Source organism: Bufo gargarizans, chromosome 3 (genome assembly GCF_014858855.1).
Source record: "Bufo gargarizans isolate SCDJY-AF-19 chromosome 3, ASM1485885v1, whole genome shotgun sequence".
In the NCBI taxonomy this organism is placed as follows: Eukaryota; Metazoa; Chordata; class Amphibia; order Anura; family Bufonidae; genus Bufo; species Bufo gargarizans.
Genome location: NC_058082.1, coordinates 409,354,335 through 409,380,706, shown reverse-complemented (window position 1 = coordinate 409,380,706; position 26,372 = coordinate 409,354,335). Strand labels below are relative to the sequence as shown.

The 26,372-nt window shown below is 42.5% G+C and overlaps 1 protein-coding gene across 2 annotated transcripts in view; it reads left to right on the top strand.

The window, feature by feature from the left end:
• Positions 1-15,089, top strand: part of LOC122932833 (complement decay-accelerating factor-like) — a 37,435-nt gene extending 22,346 nt beyond the window's left edge. Inside the window, exons 5-7 of one of the 2 annotated variants that reach the window (XM_044287466.1) lie at positions 42-138; positions 941-1,020; positions 14,739-15,089. In XM_044287466.1, the coding sequence (XP_044143401.1) occupies positions 42-138; positions 941-962 (119 nt within the window). In that variant the 3' untranslated portion in view covers positions 963-1,020; positions 14,739-15,089. The remainder of the gene's footprint in view (positions 1-41; positions 139-940; positions 1,021-14,738) is intronic. The other variant, XM_044287468.1, reaches the window with a different exon arrangement.
• Positions 15,090-26,372: the final 11,283 nt, after the last annotated feature.

Sequence of the window (26,372 nt, the reverse complement as noted above, 5' to 3'; positions counted from 1 at the left end):
ATATGAAGTCATAACATAAATCTAACTTTTTATATTTGTAGCCATATCATGTGGTAACCCAGGAGCTATAGATCACGGACAGATGCAATCTGAAAACTTCCTGTTTGGTTCAAAAGTCACCTACATTTGTAATCCAGGGTAAGTTTATATTTCAGGCAATTGCTCATTTTTTTCTTCTTAATTTTTTATTGGTTTTATAATAAAATGACAACTTGACAACTCAAGTCTAGACTTTTACTGTACATCCAGATGTTAGGGAGCTTTTTAAACCACTCTTACAAAAATAAAGCTGTATTATTATTTTTTTTTTTATATGGGCAACAATTCATGTTAAAAGTCATATAAAAAGGCTGTGGACATCTTTGGGGCATTTTTGCATTCCACTCATTTTGGGTTAAAATATTTTTTTTTGCTTTTTATTCATCCTGATTAAAAATGTTCAAACATTTTTTTCCTCTACAGTTTTGACTTTTAGTTTATCTGCAGACTGGTGTTTTCCCATCTTAGTGAATTTGTCAGAGAGCAGTTCTGTGTAGCCCTTATCTGTACTTTCCTAAAAGATCATAAAGACTTATTATAGCAGAATTGTTATCATTTTGGCAATAATTTAGCTTAAATAAGTGGTTATGAGCTGCTAGGAGTTGAGAGATAAGGGCTACAGATCGAGAGATCGAGCCTTCGGAGCTGCTCTGTGTTAGACTCGCTGAGAAGAGAAGAGGGGGACAACAGTCCTGAAAATGAAAGTGAAAACTGTGGACGAAAAACTGTTGACAATTCTAGCCCAAAATAAGTAGAATGCAATAATAAACAATTGCCCCTATGGTGTCCGTAGCATTTAAGCCTGGACATTCTTCACCATCTACATATGAAAATAGTTTTTAATACTGTAATTCAAATACATGATAACTATCTTTTTTTCTTGTTGTTATTCCTGTTTAAGATATTTCATGGTGTCAAAATGAAATTACAGAGTATGTCAAGCAGATGGTACTTGGAGTGAAAAACCCCCTGTATGCAAAGTTAAAGTATCAACAAATACATTTACTGAGAAGACATACTTTATAAATGAGTTTTTGTATTATTTATGTATTAAACACCTCAGCTCCCCTAACTTAAACCCCTTTAATGACCAGAGCACTTTTTACAATTCTGCACTACACTACTTTCATGCTCGGTCATACAACTTACCACCCAAATGAATTTTACCTCCTTTTCTTCTCACTAATAGAGCTTTCATTTGGTGGTATTTCATTGCTGCTGACATTTTAACATTTTTTGTTATTAATCGAAATTTACCGATTTTTTTTTGCAAAAAAATGACATTTTTCACTTTCAGTTGTAAAACTTTTCGAATAAAACTACATTTCTATATACATTTTTCTCTAAATGTATTGTTCTACATGTCTTTGATGAAAAAATGCAATAAGTGTATATTTATTGGTTTGCGCAAAAGTTATAGCGTTTACAAACTATGGTACAGAAATGTGAATTTCTGCATTTTAAAGCAGCTCTGACTTTCTAAGCACCTGTCATGTTTCCTGAGGTTCTACAATGTCCAGACAGTAGAAACACCCCGCAAATTACCCCATTTCGGAAAGTAGACACCCTAAGGTATTCGCTGATGGGCATAGTGAGTTCACAGAAGTTTTTATTTTTTGTCACAAGTTAGCGGAAAATTATGATTTTTTTTTTCTTACAAAGTCTCATATTCCACTAACTTGTGACAAAAAATAAAAACTTCCATGAACTCACTATGCCCATCACAAAATACCTTGGGGTGTCTTCTTTCCAAAATGGGGTCACTTGTGGGGTAGTTATACTGCCTTGGCATTTTAGGGGCCCTAATGCGTGAGAAGTAGTTTGAAATCCAAATGTGTAAAAAATGCCCTGTGAAATCCTAAAGGTGCTCTTTAGAATTTGTGCCCCTTTGCCCACCTAGGCTGCAAAAAAGTGTCACACATGTGGTATCGCCGTACTCAGAAGAAGTAGGGCAACATGTTTTGGGGTGTATTTTTACATATACCCATGCTGGGTGAGAGAAATATCTCTCTAAAAGTCAACTTTCAAATTTCTTTATACAAAGTTGTCATTTTAGAGAGATATTTCGCTCACCCAGCATGGGTAAATGTAAAAAGACACTGCAAAACACACTGCCCAACTTCTTCTGAGGACGCCAATACCACATGTGTGACACTTTTTTGCAAACTAGATGCACAAAGGGGCACAAATTCCTTTCAGAGGGCATTTTTAGACATTTGGATTCCAGACTTCTTCTCACGCTTTAGGGCCCCTAAAATGCCAGGGCAGTATAAATAACCCACATGTGACCCCATTTTGGAAATAAGACACCCCAAGGTATTTTGTGATGGGCATAGTGAGTTCATGGAAGTTTTTATTTTTTGTCACAAGTTAGTGGAATATGAGACTTTGTAAGAAAAAAATATATATATAATTTTCCGCTAACGTGTAACAAAAAATAAAAACTTCTATGAACTCACTATGCCCATCAGCGAACACCTTAGGGTGTCTTCTTTCCAAAATGGGTTCATTTGTGGGGTGTTTGTACTGCCCTGGCATTTGAGGGTCTCCGCAATCATTACATGTATGGCCAGCATTAGGAGTTTCTGCTATTCTCCTTATATTGAGCATATGGGCAATGAGATTTTTTTTTTCCGTTCAGCCTCTCGGCTGAAAGAAAAAATGAACGGCACAGATTGCTTCATTCGCATCGATCAATGTGGATGAAAAAATCTCTGCCCAAAAAAAAAAAAAGGAGGGGAAAGGCTTCTCCCAGGACATAGGAGCTCCGCCCAACATCCATACCCACTCAGCTCGTATGCCCTGGCAAACCCGATTTCTCCATTCACATCAATCGATGTGGATGAATAAATCATTGCCGATTATTTTTTTTTATATGCAAAGTGTTTGCCAAAGCATATGAACACCGCTCCTCAGCTCATAAGCCTCGGCAAACATATCTTTATTACTGCAGAGGAGAAATCTCGTCTTGCAGCGCCGCATACACCGACCTTTGTGTAATCTGACAGGAGCGCAATGCTTCTGTCAGAATGCACATCAGTGCTGCAGCTGGTTCATCGGTTGGTCCACCTAGAAGGTAAAAAAAGAAAAAAACAGTCCGCAACGCAATAAATTTATTAACATGAATTTTATAATAACATTTGAACAGAACATTAACTTTTATGAACTTTTGGAACAGAACATTAACTTTTTTGCTTACCGGTGATTTTTTTTTGTTTTGCTTTTTTTTACCTTTATAGGACAAACCTCTTCCTTCCCCATGGGACAATGTGCAAAGCGCAAAATGCCCAGAGATGTGGCAAAGTACATTATGCACTTTGTTCCAGGTGAAAGGAAGGGTTTGCAGCAGCTGTTAGTGAAATGGCCCTAAGAGCCCTGTGTGCCTGTCCTGTGAGATGCAATCCCTATGCTAAGTGTACCTGTGTGTGGTACTTCCGGAAACACTCCCCTAAGCATAGGGCAGGGTGGTCAGGGCAGTCAGGACAGAAATAGCGGGTGTCACGCCTTATTCCACTCCTGCTACAGACACAACATTTTTTTCGGGGTGGCGGTTGGTTTGGGGTACCAGCAACGACACTGGGTAAATGTCGCTCGTGTAGACGGCTCACTACACTGGAAAACAGGAGGTTCTCGATGATCTCTTCCTGAAATTTGAGGAAGTATCTTGTTCTCCCAGCCTTACTGTAGAGAAACTATTATACAGAGCCAATTGAATTAAATATACAGACACCTTCTTATACCAGTATCTGGTTCTGCGGGAAAGTAAATAGGAAGCCAACATCTGGTCATTGAAGTCCACCCCTCCCATGAGCAAATTATAGTCGTGGACCAAGAGGGGCTTTTCAATGACTCCGGTTGCTCGTTCTATTTGGATTGTCGTGTCCGCGTAAATGGAGGAGAGCATGTAAATGTCACGCTTGTCTCTCCATTTCACCGCAAGCAGTTCTTCATTACACAGGCAAGACGGGTGGTACAAGCCATTGGGGGAAGCCCCGGCGACTAGGTCGCACGGTGCCACAGCAGCCAATCTGTTCTAAAAACAAATGCCTGAAGAGGGGCACACTTGTGTAAAAATTGTCCACATACAGATGGTACCCCTTGCCAAATAAGGGTGACACCAAGTTCCAGACTGTCTTCCCACTGCTCCCCAGGTAGTCAGGTCAACCGACCGGCTCCAGGGTTTGATCTTTACCCTCATAGACTCGAAATTTGTGCGTATAGCCTGTGGCACTTTAACAGAGCTTATACAATTTGACCCCATACCGGGCGCTCTTGCTTGGGATGTATTGTTTGAAGCCAAGGCGCCCAGTAAAATGTAGAAGGGACTCGTCTATGCAGATGTTTTGCTGAAGGGTATACAAATCTGCAAATTTGGTGTTAAAGTGGTCTATGAGGGGCCGAATTTTGTGGAGCCGGTCAAAAGCTGGGTGGCCTCTGGGACGAGAGGTGCTGTTGTCACTAAAGTGCAGGAAACGCAGGATGGTCTCAAATCGTGTCCTGGACATGGCAGCAGAGAACTTGTGGGCATGTGATGAATTGGGTTCGTGGACCAATATGACCGCAATTCATGCTTTTTTGTTAGGCCCATGTTGAGGAGAAGGCCCAGAAAAGTTTTCATTTCGGAAACTTGGACGGGTTTCCACCGGAAAGACTAGGCATAAAAGCTTCCTGGGTTGGTGGCTATAAATTGAGTGTCATATCAATTTGTTTCTGCCACGACTAAGTCCAACAGCTCCGCAGTCAAGAACAGCTAAAAAAAAATCTGAGCTGTCTCAACCCAAACTCCAGACTGGGTGGTGAAAGGGGGAACTACTGGTGTGGCTGAAGTTGGGGGCTGCCAATCAGGGTTTGTCAGCACCTCAGGGACTCTAGGGGCTCTACGGGCCTGTCTGTGCGATGGCTGCAACGGGGGAACTAATGCATGTGCCACCGTACCAGCTTCAACTGCCCTTCTGGTGCTCGCCACTTCACCATGTTGTACGGCAGTGTTGGTACTAGGTCCAGGATGGGCTGCGCTGCTGGTGTATGCCTCACCACGTAATCCGACAGCGCCAGCCCCACTCTGCTGCCCTTGAAGTGGATCCTGCACAACCTGTGGTCTAGCAACACGGTACCGGGTATGCCTGGTGGTATCAGGGACCTCAACCTCCTCGTCCGAACTTTGGGTCAGACTGCCACTGCTTTCTACAGGTTCGTATTCTGACACGCTGGATTCGTCAAATCAAAACTGATTTTTTTTTTATCGCCACAGCGCTTGTAAAGTGATTGTGTAGTTATCAAAAAAATTATAATTTTTTGTCACTGCGGCGGGGCGGGCGTGGGTGAACACACGTGTGGGCGACCGATCAGGCCTGATCGGACAAACACTGCGTTTTGGGTGGAGGGCGAACTAAGGTGACACTAATACTATTATAGATCTGACTGTGATCAGTTCTGATCACTTACAGATACTATAAAAGTACCAATGCTGATTAGCGATACGCTAATCAGCGAATCAGTGACTGCGGTGCGGTGGGCTGGGCGCTAACCGACGCTAACTACCTAACAAAGGGGCCTAAACTATCCTAAAACCTAACAGTCAATACTAGTGAAAAAAAAAAAGTGACAGTTTACACTGATCACATTTTTCCCTTTCACTAGTGATTGACAGGGGTGATCAAGGGGCGATCAAGGGGTTAATTGGGGTTATGGTGGTGATCTGGGGCTAAATGTGTGGTGTTTGTATACTCACTGTGATGTGTGCTCCTCTGCTGGGACCAACCGACGAAAAGAACCCGCAGAGGAGCACACAAGCCATTTAACACCTTATATTTATAAATATAATGTGTTAAATGGCTTCTGATTCGATTTTTTAAAAGTCACCAGCCTGCCAGCGATGATCATTGGCTGGCAGGCTGGTGACGAAATACTCCTTTAACGATTCCCGGCTCTGCCCGAAATCTCGCATCTTGCGAGAGCACGCGCCAGCGCGTCCAGGAGGAATTACAGGGCCGCCGCCAGGACGCGATCCTGCGTGCGGAGGTCCTGTACTGGTTAATGAGAAAGTGATTAGTGTTGATCGAGCACCAAAGTGCTTGGGTCGAACACCTCGGGATGCTCGTGTACTATACCGAGCACCCGAGCACAGTGGAAGTCAATGGGAGAACCCGAGCATTAAAACCAGGCACCCCCTGCTCTGAAGAGGGGAGGGTGTCTGGTTCATAGGAAAAGGTCAAAAATTGATGGAAACAATACCGAAATGGTTCAGGAACAGCATGGGGAGAATATCTGGATTCATCTTGGACTCCCAGGTCGCTGCTGGGAACGATGTTGTCCGAGTAGTACGCCACTTTTACAGACTGGCGCTAATACGCACAAAACCGAAGATAAAATCGATTTTAGAGGAAAAATTGTTAGGAAACATTCTTTTCTGTATATTTACTTGTATATAAAGTGAAAGTGCTGCCAAAAATTACAAGGAAGAGGCACTCCGATACAACCTGTATATCACATAATAGAGGGCCTTATTCACATTGTAGTACAATTGTTCAGGTAGTGGGACTCCTACACTTATAACGCCTATGCACTAAGTGAAAGGGCTGCCAAAAATTACAAGGAACCAGCACTCAAATACACATCATACACACCCTTGAAAAATTATGATTCATGGCCTGCTGGTGACCCTCAGAAACATTAGAAGCAAGGGCCTGCTGGTGACCCTTTAAAACATTAGAGGCAAGTGCCTGCTGCTGATCTGCGCATCGAAATAAATATGGGCGAGGGCCTGCTGGTGAGCTGATCCTCTGAAACATTATATGCGAGGGCCTACAGGTAAGCTGACCCTCTACAACATTAGAAGCGAGGGCAGACTAATATGCATGTTGATATAAGGGAAGAGGAGGATGGGGATGAGAAAAGGAAGATTCAACCATATACCATTTTTTGTGGTGGAAGGGGTGCATGGTAATAGAGTGTATTCAGTACATTATAAAAAAAAAAGCATTTAAAAGTGCCTTTATGTTCAGGCCGCGCTTCAGGGTGAGGGTGCTGGCGGAGTGTCATGAAACTGTACCAGGCCTTGGAGAGTATTGCCTTGCCTCTGTTGAAACTGCTGTGTGTTCCCCTCGTCTCCCCTCCTCAGTTGCCCAAGGAACTACCTACTCTGCTGCCAGCGTTGTCAGCTGGAAATTTTTGGAGCAATTTTTCCACAAGGACCTTCTGGTATTGCACCATTTTGCTCGTCCACCACAGTAATGAGAGATGAGAAGTTCTCTTTGTAGCGGGGGTCGACAAGGGTGAACAACCAGTAATCGATATTGTCAAAAATGCGTGAAACGTGTGAGTCACGGAAAAGGCAAAACTTCACTGTTGTCATCAGGAGGATGACTCTCAATCTCCTCATCCTCTTCCTCCTATTCTGCCCATCCACACTGAACAGATTAAATAAACTTCCATGTGTACAAACCTCTGTAGCAGAGGCAACCATCTCCTGCTCCTCCTCCTGTTCCTCCTCCTCCTCATTATCATCATCCAATTTGCACTGATAAGACGAACTAAGGGTGGTCTGGCTATCACCCTGTGTAATGTCTTCCCCCATTTCCACCTCTTCCACATGCAAAGCGTCAGCCTTAATTGTGAGCAGTGAGCATTTGAGATGACACAGAAGTGGGATGGTGACGCTGATAATAGCGTTATCGCCGCTCACCATCTGAGCTGATTCCTCAAAGATTCTTAAAACCTCACAGAGGTCAGACATCCATGCCCACTCCTCGCTTGTGAAGAGCGGAAGCTGACTGGAAAGGCGACGACCATGTTGCAGCTGGTATTCCACTACTACCCTTTGCGGCTCACAAAGCCTGGCCAACATGTGGAACGTGGAGTTCCAGCGCATGCTCACGTCGCACAACAGTTGGTGAGCTGCCAATTGTAAGCGCTGCTGCAGCGTTGGCAGACCGGCGGAAGCTGTCGATGACTTGCGGAAATGGGCACACACGCGCCACACCTTCACCGGCAGTTCAGGCAAATTGGGGTAGGTTTTGAGAAATCGCTGAACCACTAAGTTGAGGACGTGGGCTAGGCATTGGATGTGTGTGAGCTTCCCGAGCTCCAAAGCCGCCACCAAGTTACGGCCATTATCAGACACAACCATGCCTGGTTCTAGGTTGAGTGGCAAGAGCCACAGCTTAGTCTGGTCTCTTATCCCCTGCCACAGCTCTGCGGCGGTGTGCTGTTCAGCAGATTAGCTTAAGCACGGCCTGTTGCCGCTTCTCCACTGCAGTGCTACACTGCTTCCTGCTACCTACTGATGGCTGACTGGTGCTGCAAGAGTATAATTCTGAGGTGGAAGTGAAGTAGGCGGAGGAGGAGAAGTGGGGGTTGGAGCCACTAACGTAGGTGGTGGCAGAAACTCTGATGGAATTAGGGCCCGCAATCCTTGGCGTCGGTAGCACTTGTGGCATCCCAGGGTACGACTCGCTCCCGGCCTTCACAACGTTCACCCAGTGTGCCGTCAGGGAAATGTAGCGTCCCTGGATGAAAGCACTTGTTCACGTGTCAGTGGTTAAGTGGACCTTCCCAGTAACTGTGTTGGTCACGGCACGGCTAATGTTACGGGACACATTCTGGTGTAAGGCGGGCACGACACACTGTGAAAAATAGTGGCGGCTGGGTACTGCATAGCGAGGGACAGCCGCCAACATCAGGCTGCGGAAGGCCTCAGTGTCCACAAGCCTAAGGCCCCTTTCACACGGGAGAGTTTTCTGAGCGGGTACAATGCGTATTAAGAATGCTATTATTTTCCCTTATAACAATGTTATAAGGGAAAATAATACAGTGAATAGACTTTAATGGGGTCTGGAGTTGCTCATCCCTATAATCTCCTAGCAGCCATGCGTGAAAATCGCACCGCATCCGCACTTGCTTGCGGATGCTTGCGATTTTCATGCAGCCCCATTCATTTCTATGGGGCCTGCGTTGCGTGAAAAACACAGAATATAGAACTTGCTGCGATTTTCACGCAACGCACAAGTGATGCGTGAAAATCACCACTCGTGCACAGCCCCATTGAAGTGAATGGGTCCGGATTCAGTGCGGGTGCAATGCGTTCACTGCACCCGCACTGAATCCGGACCCATGTTAACACGTGAAGTTACGAATAAGTAACGAAAAATCGTATAGACGGGAGTTGACACCACCCCCGATTCACTACAGGAACTCTAAACCAATGAAAAAACGTCCTGATCACGTGGAATGCTGGTAAGACGCAGGATGCCAGCAACACGTGGGACGCACAGCTGAAAGCTGCAAGGAGGCTGTCAACCACTGCAACGGCATCGTGGAAACACAGTATCGGAGGATACTCCACATTGAAGTAAAGAAGTCAGGTGAGTGCACTGACCTGTGGTGGGAGACCGCCACAGGCAGAGACAAGCAAACTGGACTTCAAATCCATCACTTATACTCACTGATATACTATATGATCAAGACTGTGGATCGTACTGCCTAAGAGTGAGCTACACGTTTGAGACTCTTTCTGAAGCGTTAGTATTAAGAGACCAATGTCTATGTAAACATATGGGAACTTTTATGGATCAATTTTATAGGATTTCATTATATAGGATTTTTTTATATATATATATATATATATATGAATGTATATCTTCAAGACTTTTCCTGAGCTGTACTATTCCTTTGGAATGCACTACCCTGTACAATCAAGTTAATTCACAATTTATTTAATTTTAAGGAGCTGTCACAAAAAATGCAATGCAATCTAAATGCTACATGTTGTAGTGCAGGAGAAGCCAAACAGATATATATTTGATGTGGAGTTTAATAGGGAATTTTACACCCCTAAGAAAAAAAATACTAGGCAGGTTTATGATATTCCCTAATCTGACTGTTCCCTGTTTACCCCTGTCTGTAATTTTTCAGAACCAGATGCCTTCATCCAGCAGTAAACCCCATACTCAATGCACTGGCAAATCTGTGTCATTATCGAATTCAATGTACAAACAGGATTCATTAGGCTCCTTAGCGCTCAAAAATTACATCTGCAGGCATCCAATATGTTAGCTTTTAAAACTATGTCTATGTATGTATCTATGTGTCAGAAGCCCAGAGCTCTGATCAGTCATGAGGATATATAAAAAAAATAAAACATCTTTATTCTGTTTAACAAAATGGTATTCAAATGGCTTGAAGGTATTTTTTTTTCATTTTATAGAAAAGATTAAAAAAAAAAAAAAATGCATTACCTCACCTGTTCCTCACCACCTCTGTTCTGTCACATTCTGGGTCCCCAACAGTCTCAAAAATAATTTGCCAAAAAAGAAAAAAAATGTTAAAAAATATGATCTCAGTATCAGGAAGAGGATGGTAAGGTGAACTTTCCCTGTTTTACCCTAAATATTTCTCAGCCCAGGGTCACCCCCTGATGGTGGAGGTTCCCTGTCCTCATTCCTAGAACCTGGAAATTCCCAATCCAGACCCTACCTTAATATATCCAGTAGTCAGGTTCATCAGGGGGTTATGAAAAAAGTGGAAAAAGACATGTAGGGATGAAAGAAACTTTATGAGCAACGAGATATATATGGATAATGCTTAGCTCCTGAACAGGTAGTGGGGGAAGGCATTCATCCCGATATAGAATAACTCAGCCAAAGACGACTGGCTGGGGAACCCACACGGCGTAGCCGCCAGATGTATAGCTGATGCGGCTAATGGTTGCGCTGTAGTGCTCCAGCTTTTAGCGCTGGCGCCACATGGAGCTTCCGCACACCGGTACGGTGAAACGCAACTGGGGAGCGCATCACGTAATTTCCTATTAATAGAACGCACCATTGAACGCAAACTCTCCAAGTACTATAAGATGAGGTGCAAGGGTAAAAAACAATACTTAGAAATCGTGCAGTATAAAATAACATAGAAGGTGGGAGGATTTAACTATAATATATTGATAATTCAAGCTTGAGTTATCCTAAGACTATTTTTGATTTAGCAAAAAAGGACCATCAGCGCACACAAGGGATTTTTTTTTTATATAATAGACATAAACAAATATTGGAGAGACAAAGAAAAGGTTGACCTATTAGATAATGGGGTACCCTAGGTAACACGAAAAAATGATATGGTGACAAATGCAAGTCACCAGAAATAAGGTTCTTCTTACACCAATAAACCAAACAAAGGTACCTTATAGATATTAGAGGCAGAAGCAAATAAAAACAAAACAAAAAGACAGCAGAGAACAAAATGAATCAAATGAAGCAAGTGAAAGTTAATCTTTCATTTAAGCCCACGGCTGCCTGGGATCGAAAGTGATAAATCCATTCAGTCTCCTTTTGGATAATCTTTCAATCCCAGTCACCCTTCCTAGGGGGTAAAGGGACTGGCTCAAGTGCAGATAACGCAGGCTTGAATTATCGATATATTATAATTAAATCCTCCCACCTTCTATTTTATATTATACTGCACGCTTACTAAGTATTGTTTTTTACGGATGGAGGACCCCTCATTACAAAACTAAATTATTACAAATTATTTTACTAACAAATAACTACGTTTTTGGAAGATAGTTTCTATAAAAAACTATAAAAAACTATATATCCTACCATATATAACCAATTGGAAAAATCTGTGTTCCATCCTTCATGCACTTATTATATAATTATAAATGGACGTGTCCACAATATTAACTTTAAATTCGGGTATATCATGTGCCTTTTTCTCCGTGTATTGCATATTATATTTTATGATATATTTTATGATATATTTTACATATTTTATCATTATTATCATTGTTTATTCAGATGTAATCATACCATTGTTATAGAGTGCCACTATACGAACTTTGTTTTAAAATAGAATGGATAATTAGGAGGGCAAAATACATAGATATGTGTATATATACATTGCAGTCATCTATAATATATATGAAACTATAGATAAGTGTGCTATACGTATGAACAGAGAGGAAAAATTGGAGGATGTATTAAAGAATGGAATCATTGCGCTCAAGCTATAAAAACATATGCAAGGGTTAAATAAAAAACTGGGAGTAGTTCCGGGTGATGACCTGAGCCGGACCTAGATTTCAAACCTTTTTCACCATATAAAAGAGACACTTCGGGGGGGGGGGGGGGGGGAGGTCTGATTACCACTGAAGAAGGGGATATCTCAGCCCCGAAACGCGTCTGGTCAGACCCCCCATCAACCAAAGGAGTAGTGCACTACCCACAAGGACAACGACTGCTATTCAGTGTCCATTGAAAACCCACGTAGAAAATCACACCTAATTGGATCCGAAGCCAAACCGGCGGACCCACGTGTACAAGTCTACGCTAGGGTAAGAAATTCTGGAGGAAAGAAAACGCAAGCATACTTGATCTTCGCAGGACGGCTGGAGCCGCACCAAGAGGGTAAGACCATTCCGACTTAGAGGTCGTTATACCCACAATATAACAAGACAATATTGTTGAAGCACACATACAGCGGGACACCGCTGTTCGTTCAACTTCTCCTTGCATTGACTCAAATTCACTGCATGCGCTATACAGGCAGTACAAAGCTGCCTGTGAGACACGGAGTTAACTACTTCATATAGTTTGCTCCAATTTACGGCAACTCCTAAGGAACTCTCCCATTACCATTGCTAGCCATTCTCCACAATTATGCTATTCATATGACTATTGCGCTACTCATATGACTGCTGTCGAGCTCCATCTCTAAACCACTATTAACGCTTTGGTTTTTTATGTGATTTAAGCATTTTATTAGTCAAGCATTTTAGCAATATCTAATTATATAGGATTTTATTTAACAGTGCTCACTATCTATTTGATATTTATAAAGTGTAAAATTGTATTACTATTTGTCCGATTATACCAGTGTTAGTCTGAATATTGCTACTTTTATACTACTGTCTGTCTAATTACTTTGAACTAATTTTAACCATTAAAAACAGTGGCCCAATATCTGGAGGTGTGCCCAGTCTCTTTTTAATATATACGATTTCCATTTTTGAGTAGCGGGGTGATACTACTCGACTGTGGGCACCCCGTATGGTGGTCATTCAGACCTGTGCGTCTCAAACTATTTATCTTGAAAATATTGGAGAGACAAAGAAAAGGTTGACCTATTAGATAATGGGGTACCCTAGGTAACACGAAAAAATGATATGGTGACAAATGCAAGTCACCAGAAATAAGGTTCTTCTTACACCAATAAACCAAACAAAGGTACCTTATAGATATTAGAGGCAGAAGCAAATAAAAACAAAACAAAAAGACAGCAGAGAACAAAATGAATCAAATGAAGCAAGTGAAAGTTAATCTTTCATTTAAGCCCACGGCTGCCTGGGATCGAAAGTGATAAATCCATTCAGTCTCCTTTTGGATAATCTTTCAATCCCAGTCACCCTTCCTAGGGGGTAAAGGGACTGGCTCAAGTGCAGATAACGCAGGCTTGAATTATCGATATATTATAATTAAATCCTCCCACCTTCTATTTTATATTATACTGCACGCTTACTAAGTATTGTTTTTTACCCTTGCGCCTCATCTTATAGTACTCAGGGAGTTTGCGTTCCATTAATAGGAAGTTACGTGATGCGCTCCACAGTTGTGTTTCACCGTACCGGCATGCGGAAGCTCCATGTAGCGCCAGCGCTTAAAGCTGGAGCACAACCATTAGCCGCATCAGCTATACATCTGCAGGACACGCCGTGTGGGTTCCCCAGCCAGTCATCCTTGGCTGAGTTATTCTATATCGGGATGTATACCTTCCCCCACTACCTGTTCAGGAGCTCAGTATTATCCATATATATCTTGTTGCTCATAAAGTTTCTTTCATCCCTACATGTTTTTTTTCCCCACTTTTTTCATAACCCCCTGATGAACCTCAAGGAGGAGGTGAAACACGTTGGAGTCACTTTATTTACGTTTTGTTTAATTCTATATATTTTCTTATATCTAATAAGAGACTATAATTATCTAATTGTACATGTATGTTCTATGACTACTGGATATATTAAGGTATTAAGGTCTGGATAGGGAACTTCTAGGTTCTAGGAACGAGGACAGGGAACCTTCACCATCAGGGGGTGACCCTGGGCTGAGAAATATTTAGGGTAAAACAGGGAAATAATTTTTGGACACTTTCACATTTATACCCATCTACAGAATTATAATAAAGGTATTTTTTTAAATTGTCATGTTAGCCTTGAGATATTTAACTTAATTTTTCACGTGATTGATAAATTATCTGTTGGAACATCTAATTTTTGTTTGTTACTTCCCCAACAATCTCTCCTATCTGGTTCCTCTCGATACACAACATATGACCACTCAGCCAATTACTGCTGTGACCAGGGTGGACATTTCACTTCAGCTGAGAATTTATTGGTTATCAGTCACCTTTTAAAGGGGTTATCTCATCTCAGACATTCATGGCATATCGCTAGTCAGACAGATGTGGGTCCCACCTCTGGTACCCAGTCTGATCTCCAGAACGGGCCCCAAAAGTGAAGGAGAGCGCACCAAGCATACATTGGTGCTTTCCATTCACTGCTATGAGGGTTCCAAAAATAGCCATATCATAGCAATATCCATCAATGTCTGAGATGAGACAACCCCTTTCCCCTTTATGAAGATTATTTTTTTGTTCTGAAAACTATTCTGAAAATATATTGAAGGGTAACAATGAATATTCTTAATTCATAGAACCTGTGTGTGATCAAATCTGGGAATTACAAGAAGAAGCTCGGAAATGCACTTCAACTCCAGATGAATGGATTAAGTACCTACAAGTGCAGTACCTCTACCTTCAAATAGAGAACATGAAGCTGGACATTGAAATAAAGAAGAGGCAGCTGGGTGCTTTGTCTGAAACTAGTCCCATTTTAGATGAGATAACCCAATAAAACAAAAACAGGCTAAGAAATAAATTTATGCTACCATTGTTTTAATGCATTAATGCTATAAGAGAACAGTAAAACGAATTAGCTTTGCAGTACTATGTAAACCTACTTTATAAAAAATAAATAATAAATATATATATATATACTAGCAGAAGGACCCGGCTTTTAATGTTTGTGTGTGTTGGATTTTTAATGTTTGTGTGTGTCGTTAAAAGATATCGACAGTATTCACTTATAACAGTGAAATCTGTTCCCTTTAAATGTGACCTCCACAACAGCCCGCCCCCTTAACAGTGACCTCTACAGCACCGCACCCCTTAACACTGACCTCCATAGCGGACCGTTCCCTTAACTGTGACCTCCACAGTTCCCTGTTCCCTTAACAGAGACCTCCACAGCGCTTGCCCCTTTAACAGTGACCTTGACAGCATCCCGCCCCTTAACAGTGACCTCCACAGCAGCCCGCCCCTTTAACAGTGACCTCCACAGCATCCGCCCCTTTATTAGTGACCTCCACAGTACCCCATCTCCTTAACAGTGATTTCCACAACACCCTGTCCCCTTAACAGTGGCCTCTGCAGCAATATGCCCCTGAACACTGACCTCCATAGCGGACTGTTCCCTTAACTGTGACCTCCACAGCAGCCTGCCCCTAGGGTGGCCAGATGTCCGGTTTTAAGGTGGACACTCCCTGTTCTCCATCCGGTGCAGGGCCTGGACGGACATAGGGATGTTCTTTTGAACAGCTCACTCTCAGACAGAAGCACTGTGCTGCCTGAGTGTGAGCGCCAGGGAGAAAGTCACCCTCCCTCCCACTGCTGCAGCTGACAGAAGTTGATTTTTACCTTCATTTTTTCAACCCCCGTCGACTGCGGAAAGTGAGGGGGCATGGCTTAGCGGGACCTCGGGGTGGGGTTTTTAAGTCCGTCTTTTGAGGGTCCCCTGAATGGCGACCCTACCTGCCCTCTGAACTCTGACCTCTACAGCACTCTGCTCCCTTAACAGTGTCATCCACAGCGCCCTGCCCCTTTAAAACTTATTTGCAGCAGTGAAGAAATGTGTCTGGATTGTTATGGAAACCTGGTGTAAAGCTGTGTGTATGTGGAGATTAAGGACCTGCGAGCTTCTATTGGCTGATAAGGGACATGTGACCATGTGTATGGCAGTTGGGATATGAAGCATTTTTTGGGAATATCTCAGGAACGGTACATGCTAGAGAGCTGGGACCCGTTCTAAAACCTTCCCGGACACCTGATGTACCTGTGTGCCAAATTTTGTGATTGTAAATGCGACAAGATTACTCTGTCTATCTGACCACTGACTGTTTTATGTTAATAAAGTCATATTAACCTCCTCCCGACCGCCTAACGCATCGGCGCCTCATCTTGCAAGAGGCGAGATTTCGCGTGAACGCGCCCACGCATTCACGTGTTCACAGCAATGCTAAGCTGACAAGTTGATCTACAGCCTGCCAGCAGCGATCATTCGCTAGCAGGCTGTAGATGCGATATTTTTTAAACCCCAAAAATTATATTAGACGCTGTTTTGTTAACAGCAACTAATATACCTGCTACCTGGTCCTCTGGTGGTCCCTTTTGCTTGGATCGACCACCAGAGGACACAGGCAGCTCTGTAAGTAGCACCAGTACTATTGATTGTAGTGGATGGCACTCCTGGGTATGATGTTCGGTGCTCAGTGGAAGGAGTCAATCATAGTATATATAAAGGAACCACGGCACTCGATAAGTCGTTTTTCAAAATTCAATTCATTTATTTGTTGTCCATCCCAAAAGGATCTTTTTTATATATTGCAATTGGCCAACGTTTCAGTCCTACTAGGACCTTGATCACGGCCTGATGCTGGAGATCATGAGGAACCGGGAGGACTCGCTACTGTAAGTAGCACCAATCGCCACACTACACTACACTGCCCCCCCTCCCCTGTCACTTATTAACCCCTGATCACCCCATATAGACTCCCTGATCACACCCTGTCATTGATCACCCCCCTGTAAGGCTCCATTCAAACGTCCGTATGTGTTTTGCGGATCCCGCAAAACACGGACACCGGCAATGTGCTTTCCGCATTTTGCGGATCCGCACATTGCCAGAACTATATAGAAAATGCGTTTTCTTATCCGCAATTGCGGACAAGAATAGGACATGTTCTATAGGCTCGACAAAAAACGCAGTGTTCGCCCGATCAGGCCTGATCTTGTGCGCACACTTGCGTTCAGTCCGCCCCACCGCAGTGACAGAATATTTCGTTCAGTCTGCCCCACCGCAGTGACAGAATATTTTTTTTCTGATCACTGCAAAAACACAGTAAAATCGCTGTGGTGCTATAAAGATTAATTTTAAGGGGCATGGCGAGTTCATAGAAGATTTATTTATTTTTTGGCACAAGTTAGCGGAAATTGTTCTTTTTTTGTTTGTTTGTTTTTTCTTACAAAGTTTCATATTCCACTAACTTAAATGAACTCACCATACCCTTGTGAAATCCTAAAGGTACTCATTGGAATTTGGACCCCTTTGCGCAAAAAAGTGTCACACATGTGGTATCGCCGAACTCAGGAGAAGTAGGGCAATGTGTTTTGGGGTGTATTTTTACACATAGCCATGCTGGGTGAGAGAAATATCTCTGTAAAATGACAACTTTGTATAAAAAAAATGGGAAAAGTTGTCTTTTACAGAGATATTTATCTAACCCAGCATGGGTAAATGTAAAAATACACCACAAAACACATTACCCTACTTCTTCTGAGCACGGCGATACCACATGTGTGGCACTTTTTTGCAGCCTAGGTGCGCAAAGGGGCCCAAATTCCAATCAGTACTTTTAGGATTTCACAGTGCATTTTTACGCATTTGGATTCCAAACTACTTCTCACGCTTTAGGGCCCCCAAAATGCAAGGGCAGTATAAATACCCCACATGTGACCCCATTTTGGAAAGAAGACACCCCAAGGTATTCCGTGAGGGGTATGGTGAGTTCATGTAAAATTTTATTTTTTTGTCACAAGTTACTGGAATTTGAGACTTTGTAAGAAAAAAAAAATATAATTTCCGCTAACTTGTGACAAAAAATAAAAAACTTTCATGAACTCACTATGCCTATCAGCGAATACCTTAGGGTGTCTACTTTCTGAAATAGGGTCATTTGTGTGGTGTTTCTACTGTCTGGGCATTGACAGGTGAACATGACAGGTGCTCAGAAAGTCAAAGTGCGTAAATTAATTTTTTTGCACTATAGTTTTTAAACGCTATAACTTTTACCCAAACCAATAAATACACTTATTGCATTTTTTTTTATCAAAGACATGTAGAACAATACATTTAGAGAAAAATGTACATAGAAATGTAGTTTTATTTGAAAAACTTTTACAACAGAAAGTGAAAAATGTAATTTTTTGGCAAAAATTTCGGTCAATTTCGATTAATATAAAAAAAAGTTAAAATGGCAGCAGCAATGAAATACCACCAAATGAAAGCTCTATTAGTGAGAAGAAAAGGAGGTAAAATTAATTTGGGTGGTAAGTTGTATGACTGAGCAATAAACCGTGAAAGTAGTGTAGTGCAGAATTGTAAAAAGGGGGTTTAAGCTAGGGGGGCTGAGGTGGTTAAGGGTAAGCCACATTGAGCACCACTAAGGCACCTGCACATGGGTGTGGCTTTCCAAACAGAAATTCTGTCCAGATTTTAATGCAAATTTCCTGCAGTTTCAACAACAAATCAAGTCTTACTTTCAGAATTTAATGCAGTTTTGACCTGATCTCCCCATGCCTGAAATTCACACTATAAGGCCGAATGCACACGGCCGTGTTCCGCGGCCGAGAGCAGTCCGTGGTAACACGGCCTGGATTCATGTTCAGAGCAGGAGCGCAGAGCCGTGCACTTCATGCCTCCGCTGCTGTATAGTAGATACACTATATTACTGTACAGCAGCGGAGACATGAAGCGCACGGCGTCATAGCAACCAATGACGCCGTGCGCTCCTGCTCTGAACATTAATCCAGGCCGTGTTACCACGGACCGCTCTCGGCCGCGGAACACGGCCGTGTGCATCCGGCCTAAGGGTACTGTCACACTAGCGTTTTTCTTTTCCGGCATAGAGTTCCGTCCTAGGGGCTCAATACCGGAAAAGAACTGATCAGTTTTATCCCCATGCATTCTGAATAGAGAGCAATCCGTTCAGGATGCATCAGGATGTCTTCAGTTCAGTCTTTTTGACTGTTCAGGATGGAGATAATACTGATCCATCTTACAAATGCCTTCAGTTACGTTTTCACGGATCCATCAGGCCGTTCCAGCCTGCAGTATTCCTCGGCCGCAAGTGTGAAAGTACCCTGCAAAATGTGCAGGTAGTCTTATGAGGCTGTGACACAGCCACTGGGGTATTTAAATAGATTGTTAGGCCTCATTCACATGTCACTAATTCACGGATGTGTGCTGTCCGTGTTCTCTATGGACAGCACATATACCCATTCATTTTAATGTGTGTATTCACACATCAGTGTTTTATCATGGTCTGTGGGTCCATGGTTTTAGCACAGAAGCATGCTTTCTATTGTCCATGGTTACAGATCCATCACGCCCATTATAGTCTATGGGGCCTTGAAAAACACGGATGCGACCTGGATGCCATCTATGTTTCACAGACCATTAAGGTCTCTTTCACACGGGCGTCATGTTTTTTGCCCGGATAAGAGCCGGGTGCGTTGCCGGAAAAAGCTCAATTTTTTCGCGCGAGTGCAAAACATTGTCATGCGTTTTGCACTCGCGTGAGAAAAATCGTGCATGTTTGGTACCCAAACCCGAACTTCTTCACAGAAGTTCAGGCTTGGGATTGATGTTCTGAAGATTGTATTATTTTCCCTTATAACATGGTTATAAGGGAAAATAATAACATTCTGACTACAGAATACATAGTATAATAGTGCTGGAAGGGTTAAAAAAATAAAAAAGTTAACTCACCTTATCCTCTTGTTCGCGTAGTTCGTTCCCGGTCTGTAGTTTGCTAGCTGTGGGCTTGGGCTAAAGGACCTTTGATGACGTCAGATCACATGCTCTAATCACATGGTCCATCACATGGAGCTTGTGATCTGACGTCATCAAAGGTCCTTTAGCCCAAGCCCACAGCTAGCAAACTACAGACCGGGAACGAACTACGCGAACAAGAGGATAAGGTGAGTTAACTTTTTTATTTTTTTAACCCTTCCAGCACTATTATACTATGTATTCTGTAGTCAGAATGCTATTATTTTCCCTTATAACCATGTTATAAGGGAAAATAATACAGTGAATAGACTGTCACCTAGAACCCATGCGTGAAAATCGCACCGCATCCGCACTTGCTTGCGGATGCTTGCGATTTTCACGCACCCCCATTCACTTCTATGGGGCCTGCGTTGCATGGATTATCGCACCGCAACGCACAAAGAGGAGCATACTGCGATTTTCACGCAACGTATAAGTGATGCGTGAAAATCACCGCTCATGTGAACAGCCCCATAGAAATTAATGGGTCAGGATTCAGTGCGGGTGCAATGCGTTCAACTCACGCATCGCACCCGCGCGGAATACTCGCCCGTGTGAAAGGGGCCTAAGGGCTGTTTCACACGAGCGAGTCCATTGCGTGAATCACGCTCCGTGTGTGAGTGTGATCCTCCGCTCTGGACTTGCAGGAGCGCATGGTATTATCATTATTTATAATGCTATGTGTCTCTGCATTGCTTTCTTTACACAGAATCATAGTGACATAAAGCTGTCAGTATGATTCTGTAGAAATAAGGTCAAGCAGAGGCACATAGCATTATAAACCATGATAATGCCGTGCGCTCCTGCAAGTCTAGAGCGGAGGATCACACTCACACACGGAGCGTGATTCCCCCAATGGACTCATGTGAAACAGCCCTAAGAGAAGATGCTCTGAAAAATAATTTTCAGCTGTGCAATGTCTGTGGAACACAGATGGCACACGAAGAGCAAAAAACAGACACACGGACCAAACACAGATGCTTCACAGAAATCTTCACGGATTAATCACTGACCATATTATCACGGATTTTATCACAGACGTGTGAATGATTTTTCTCTTTTACATCTGTTTTACCTTTAAAACCAACACAATTAACAGTTTGCTTTTGTCTTGATATAAAAAATTGCATCAAAAACAGATTGCAAAATACACATGCATAATACAAATGCATTTTTACAGCAATCACGTTTTTTTTTTACAGATGAAACATGTTAAATAGCTGAGCGAAGCAATTAAAGCGGAATTCGGTGCGAAGTTTGCAAAAACTTCAACTTCGAATCTGAATTCAAAATTGGATCTTTGTGTTCCATTACTGGTCCAACTGGAATTATAGTATGAATGGTATTTTGAAGAGCATCAATATTCATTAAATAAAAACTGTGCATTTTGCGTGTGGTCAGTGCGCTTCATCAGGTTTGATACATAGTAACATATTGAACACTTGCAATATACTATAGTTCAAAAAGAGCTGCCAAACAAAGCTTAGTAGTAGTGCATTCGAGAGTTAAAAATAATACATGAGCAATTTACATTTTTTAACAGCAATATTAAAACTAGTATAATCTTTATAAGAAATAGAACCCTAATATTAAAATGAGACTGCTCATAATTGTGGGGACCACTTGTACATCCAGAAGACCTCTCCTCCTGAGAAGCTCAAACCTGTGTTGTGCAGAGCAAGGAATATGATCAATGAGAATTATCCTAATAGGATCCAGGCCACCTCCATGGACTAAGGCACAGTATCTGGAGAAGCCACATTGCAAATATTTTTCTGGATATTGTGCTTGTTAAGGGAGTAGAATAGCCTGGGCCCCTTAGCAAACTTTTGAATGCCCCCTCACCCCCATCTCACCGAGCAACTTGCCCGCAACCCTCTCCACACAGCTAGTCTAGATCACTTACACTTGCCAAAAAAAACACCCACTCAATGGTTATGCCTTGTTAATGACCCCACACAGTAGTTATGCCACCTTATTCCATCCTCACAGTAGTGCTATCTCTTAATGCACCCACACAATAGTACTCCCCCTAATATAAGTGAAGGCCTGCTGGGAAGTAAATAAAATAAAAATCAGTAATACTCACCTAGCCCTCCCAGTGAACACCTTCCGCCCCCCCCCCCCCCCCCCCCCGCAGGCTCAATGCAGTGAGGTAATCCTAGGTGCCTGCTGGGATGAGTAGACGCACATAGGGCAGGGGATGCTTCTCTGCCCATGTGCTCTTCTACTCAGTCCAGCAGGCAATGTCACTGCCTGGAAACAATGTGCCTGCTGGAAAGATCATGGCCAGGGACAGATGCAGGGATGTCCTTTTTAACAGCTCATGCTCAGACAGTAGCACTGTGCTGTCTGAGCATAAGCTGCAGGGATAAAGTCACCCTCCCCCACCCCCCACAGCTGACCTAAAGTTCCATCTGCATTTCATTTTTTTAAATCTCCATCGGCTGCAGGCGGGGAGGGGGCATGGCCTAACAGGGTCAGGGCGTGGCTTAGCAGAAATGGGGGAGGTGTTATAAAGTCCGGCTTTTGAGGGTGGTCTGAGTGGCCACCCTAATTCTGGCCTGGGCCCATACACACTAGTCATTACTACTGTGTGTATGTACTGGCAATAGGGTGGCCAATTTCATTACCCTAAATAGGAGGACATCACACTCAGGACAATGGATGACAATACAACACATGGAATGAAAACGATGCGGGTAATTTATCAATACCAGTGTTTTAGACACCAGTCTTAATAAACCCCTATAAATGGCGGTGGTTCTGCCAGAGTTATGAAGAGGCCAGCTGGCCTCTTCATAACTTCAGCGGATCCTTCGCCACTTCTAAATGTAGGACAGCTACCAAAATGTCTTACATTTATCCCTTTTTCTAAGCCTGAAACTGTCCCCTTCCCCGCCCACCCCAAGCCCACTTTTTTAGAACTGGCATGAGCGGGGAAAAGTCAGAGAATGTGGAGCAACTAATCTTTGTGCAGCACTCTGCGCCTGAAATACACCTAATATATATCTAGCTCTAAAGATAAATTACTGCTTTACTCACCAAATCTGGTGCCTACTTGCAATATTTAAAGGCTTACTTATTAATGTACTTATTTTGATCTGAAAATAATTTTTTTTATTGGTCTTTATTAAAAATGTAGAGCCTCTTTCTCTGTACAGCCTTGATATTCTGTATTGGCATGTTCTGTGGTTTTACTGTGTTCAGTCAGGCAGCTCGGCTGACAGCTCCTTATGTCTGATCTCTGACTTATTGATAAGAATGTGGCTTAAATAAGTGTTGTATTAATTTAGAGATAAGGTTCATTAGTAGTGATTATCGAGCACCAAAGTATTTGGGTGTTCGGCCCAAACACATTGCTATATTCGTGTTCTCAGTTGAGCACCCGAGTATAATGGAAGTCAATGGGAGACAACGAGGAACCACCTGCTCTGAAGAGGAGAGGGTGCCTAGTCCATTGGAAAAGGTCAGAAAGTGACAGAAACACCACAGAAATGGATCGGGAACACCATGGGGACGATGTCTGGATATATCTTGGACTCCCAGGTCGCTGCTGGGAACCATGTTGTCCGAGTTGTACGCCACTTTTACAGACTGACAAAAATATGCAAATTGTTAGGAAACATTCTTTCCTGTATATTCAATTGTATATAAAGTGCAAGTGCTGCAAACAATTACAAGCAAGAGGCACTCCGAAACAGCCTGTATATCACATAAAGGAGGGCCTCATTCACATTGTGGTACAATTGTTCATTGGTAACGCTAGATAACCTCTGGGCGATTGCACGTCCCCGTGATGGCGACGATCCATATGGATGTCTACCCTATCAGCTTTCGATGTTCTTTTCTGCACCTACCATGGTGATCACGGGTAACAGGGAATCAGGGTTCGATGCCAGAGAGGGAGCTTAAGAAAGGGATACCACATCCAAGGGAGGTCAATGGCTGAAATCTGATTGGGTGGAGAGGGCGGGTCAACTTATTAATAGTGATGAGCGGCAGGGGTCATATTCGAATTCGCGATATTTCGCAAATATTTTTTAGAATATTCGTCGAATATTCGAAAATTCTCGAATTTTTTATCTTGAAAAAAATCGGCAAGGTAATGATTGTGTAATATGCGAATTTTCGTAATTCGAATTTTCGGATTCAAATTTTTATTGCAAATTTTTCAACTTACAACTATTAGACAAAGAAGATTATAGCACTATATTAGCTAAATTGCTCTATATTCGATTTTTGGAATATTCGCTATATTGCTATAACAGTTTTTTCGAATATTCTGAATATATAGCAATATAGCAAATATTCGAAAAAAACGAATATAGAGAAATTTAGCTAATATAGTGCTATAATCTTTTTTTTTTATAGTTGTAATTTTTTTCCAATCTCAATTTCAGATCAGAAAAAAATTACAACTATTATACAAAGAAAATTATAGCACTATATTAGCTAAATTGCTCTATATTAGTTTTTTTTTCGAATATTCGCTATATTGCTATAACTTCGTTTTTTCGAATATTTGTAATATTCTAAAACAAGAATATATAGCAATATAGCGAATATTCAAAAAAAAAAAGTAGCTAATATAGTGCTATAATCTTCTTTGTCTAAAAGTTGAAAAATTCGCTATAAAAATTTGAATCCGAAAATTCGAATTACGAAAATTCGCATATTACACAATCATTACCTTGCCGATTTTTTCAAGAAAAAAATCATGCATTTTCGAATATGACCCCTGCCACTCATCACTACTCCTAAAGTCAAGTATATTGCAGCCTTCTTATTGGCCCACAAGCTAGAAGCAGGAAGGGATCATGTGTACTGATTAAAAAAATAAAAAAATAAAAAAAATCGGAAAAAAAAAATTGGGAAAAAATCGATATAGAACTATATTCGAAATATTCGCGAATTTTCGAAGTACCTATATTCGCAATAAAAATTCGAAATTTGAATATTCGTGATCAACACTACTTATTAAAGCAAAAACATCCAAGGAAGGCAGCAGGAGCGCGGCAATTACCCACTCCCGACTCGGGGAGGTAGTGACGATAAATAACAATACAGGACTCTTAAGATACCCTGTTATTGGAATGACTAATAAAAAATTACAGGCAATGTTACTGTGGTATTTTGGATGAGGAAACTTTATACAGAAGAGGCCTTGCTGCCGCTTTGTTGACTCTAGATAACTTCTGCCTGATCACGTCCACGTCCATGATCCATTTGGATATCTTCCTTATCAACTTTTGATGTTCTTTTATGCGTCGAACATGGTGACCACAGGTAACGGGGAATCATTGTTCGATTTCGGAGAGGGAGCCTGATAAACGGCTACTACTTCAAAGCAAGGCAGAATGAGTTGCGGGCCTGCAGGTGAGCTGACCCTGTAAAAGATTTTAAGTTCAGGCCTGCTGGTGAGCTGACCTTGTAAAACATTTTATGCGATGGCCTGCAGCTTAGCTGACCTTCTAAAAAGTTCTATGCGAGGGCCTGCATGTGAGCTGACCCTGTAAAAAATTTGAGTTGCAGGTCTGCAGGTGAGCTGACCCAGTAACGCTGGGTTCACACCTGAGCGTTTTACAGCGCGTTCCTACGCGCTGTAAAACGCACAACAGGCAAGAACCAATGATTCCCTATGGGAAGGGTTCACACCTGGGCGTTTTACAGCGCGTACGATCGCGCTGTAAAACGCCCGACGCTCAAACAAGTACAGGAGCTTTTTTTGGCGCATTTGACGCGCGTTTGGGCCATAGACTCTTTGGACAACACTGCTGTCAATCACCCAAACGCGCGTCAAACGCGCGTTCACTATTAAAAAAAACACGCATAAAACGCGCGACAAAAACGCGCATAGAAACGCGCGTTTGAGAAATGCCTAGGTGTGAACCCAGCGTAAAAGATTTTAGCTGCGGGCCTGCTGGAGGGCTGAGGTGAAACCGACAAACCCAACTTGATTTTGATGGCTGAACAGATGGTATTAAAGTTCCATGGGTACTACCCTCTGTAGCAAAGGCAACTGTCTCCAGCTCCTCCTCCTCCTCTTCATGGTCCAATTCGCGCTGAGAAGACAAACTGAGGGTGGGCTGTCTATCACCCTGTGTAATGTCCTCCCCCATTCCTCGTCTGCCACATTCAGAGTGTCGTCCTTAATTGTGACACAGCAGTGGGATGGTTACGCTGATAATAGCGTTATCGCCACTAACCATTTGTGTGGATTCATCAAAGTTTTTTAAAACCTCACATAGGTCTGACATCAATGCCCACTCCTCACTTGTAAATAGTTGCAGTTGACTTGGAAGGCGATGACCATGTTGCAGCTGGTATTCTACAACTGCCCTCTGCTGCTCACAAAGCCTGGCCAACATGTGGAACGTAGAGTTTGAGCGCGTGCTCC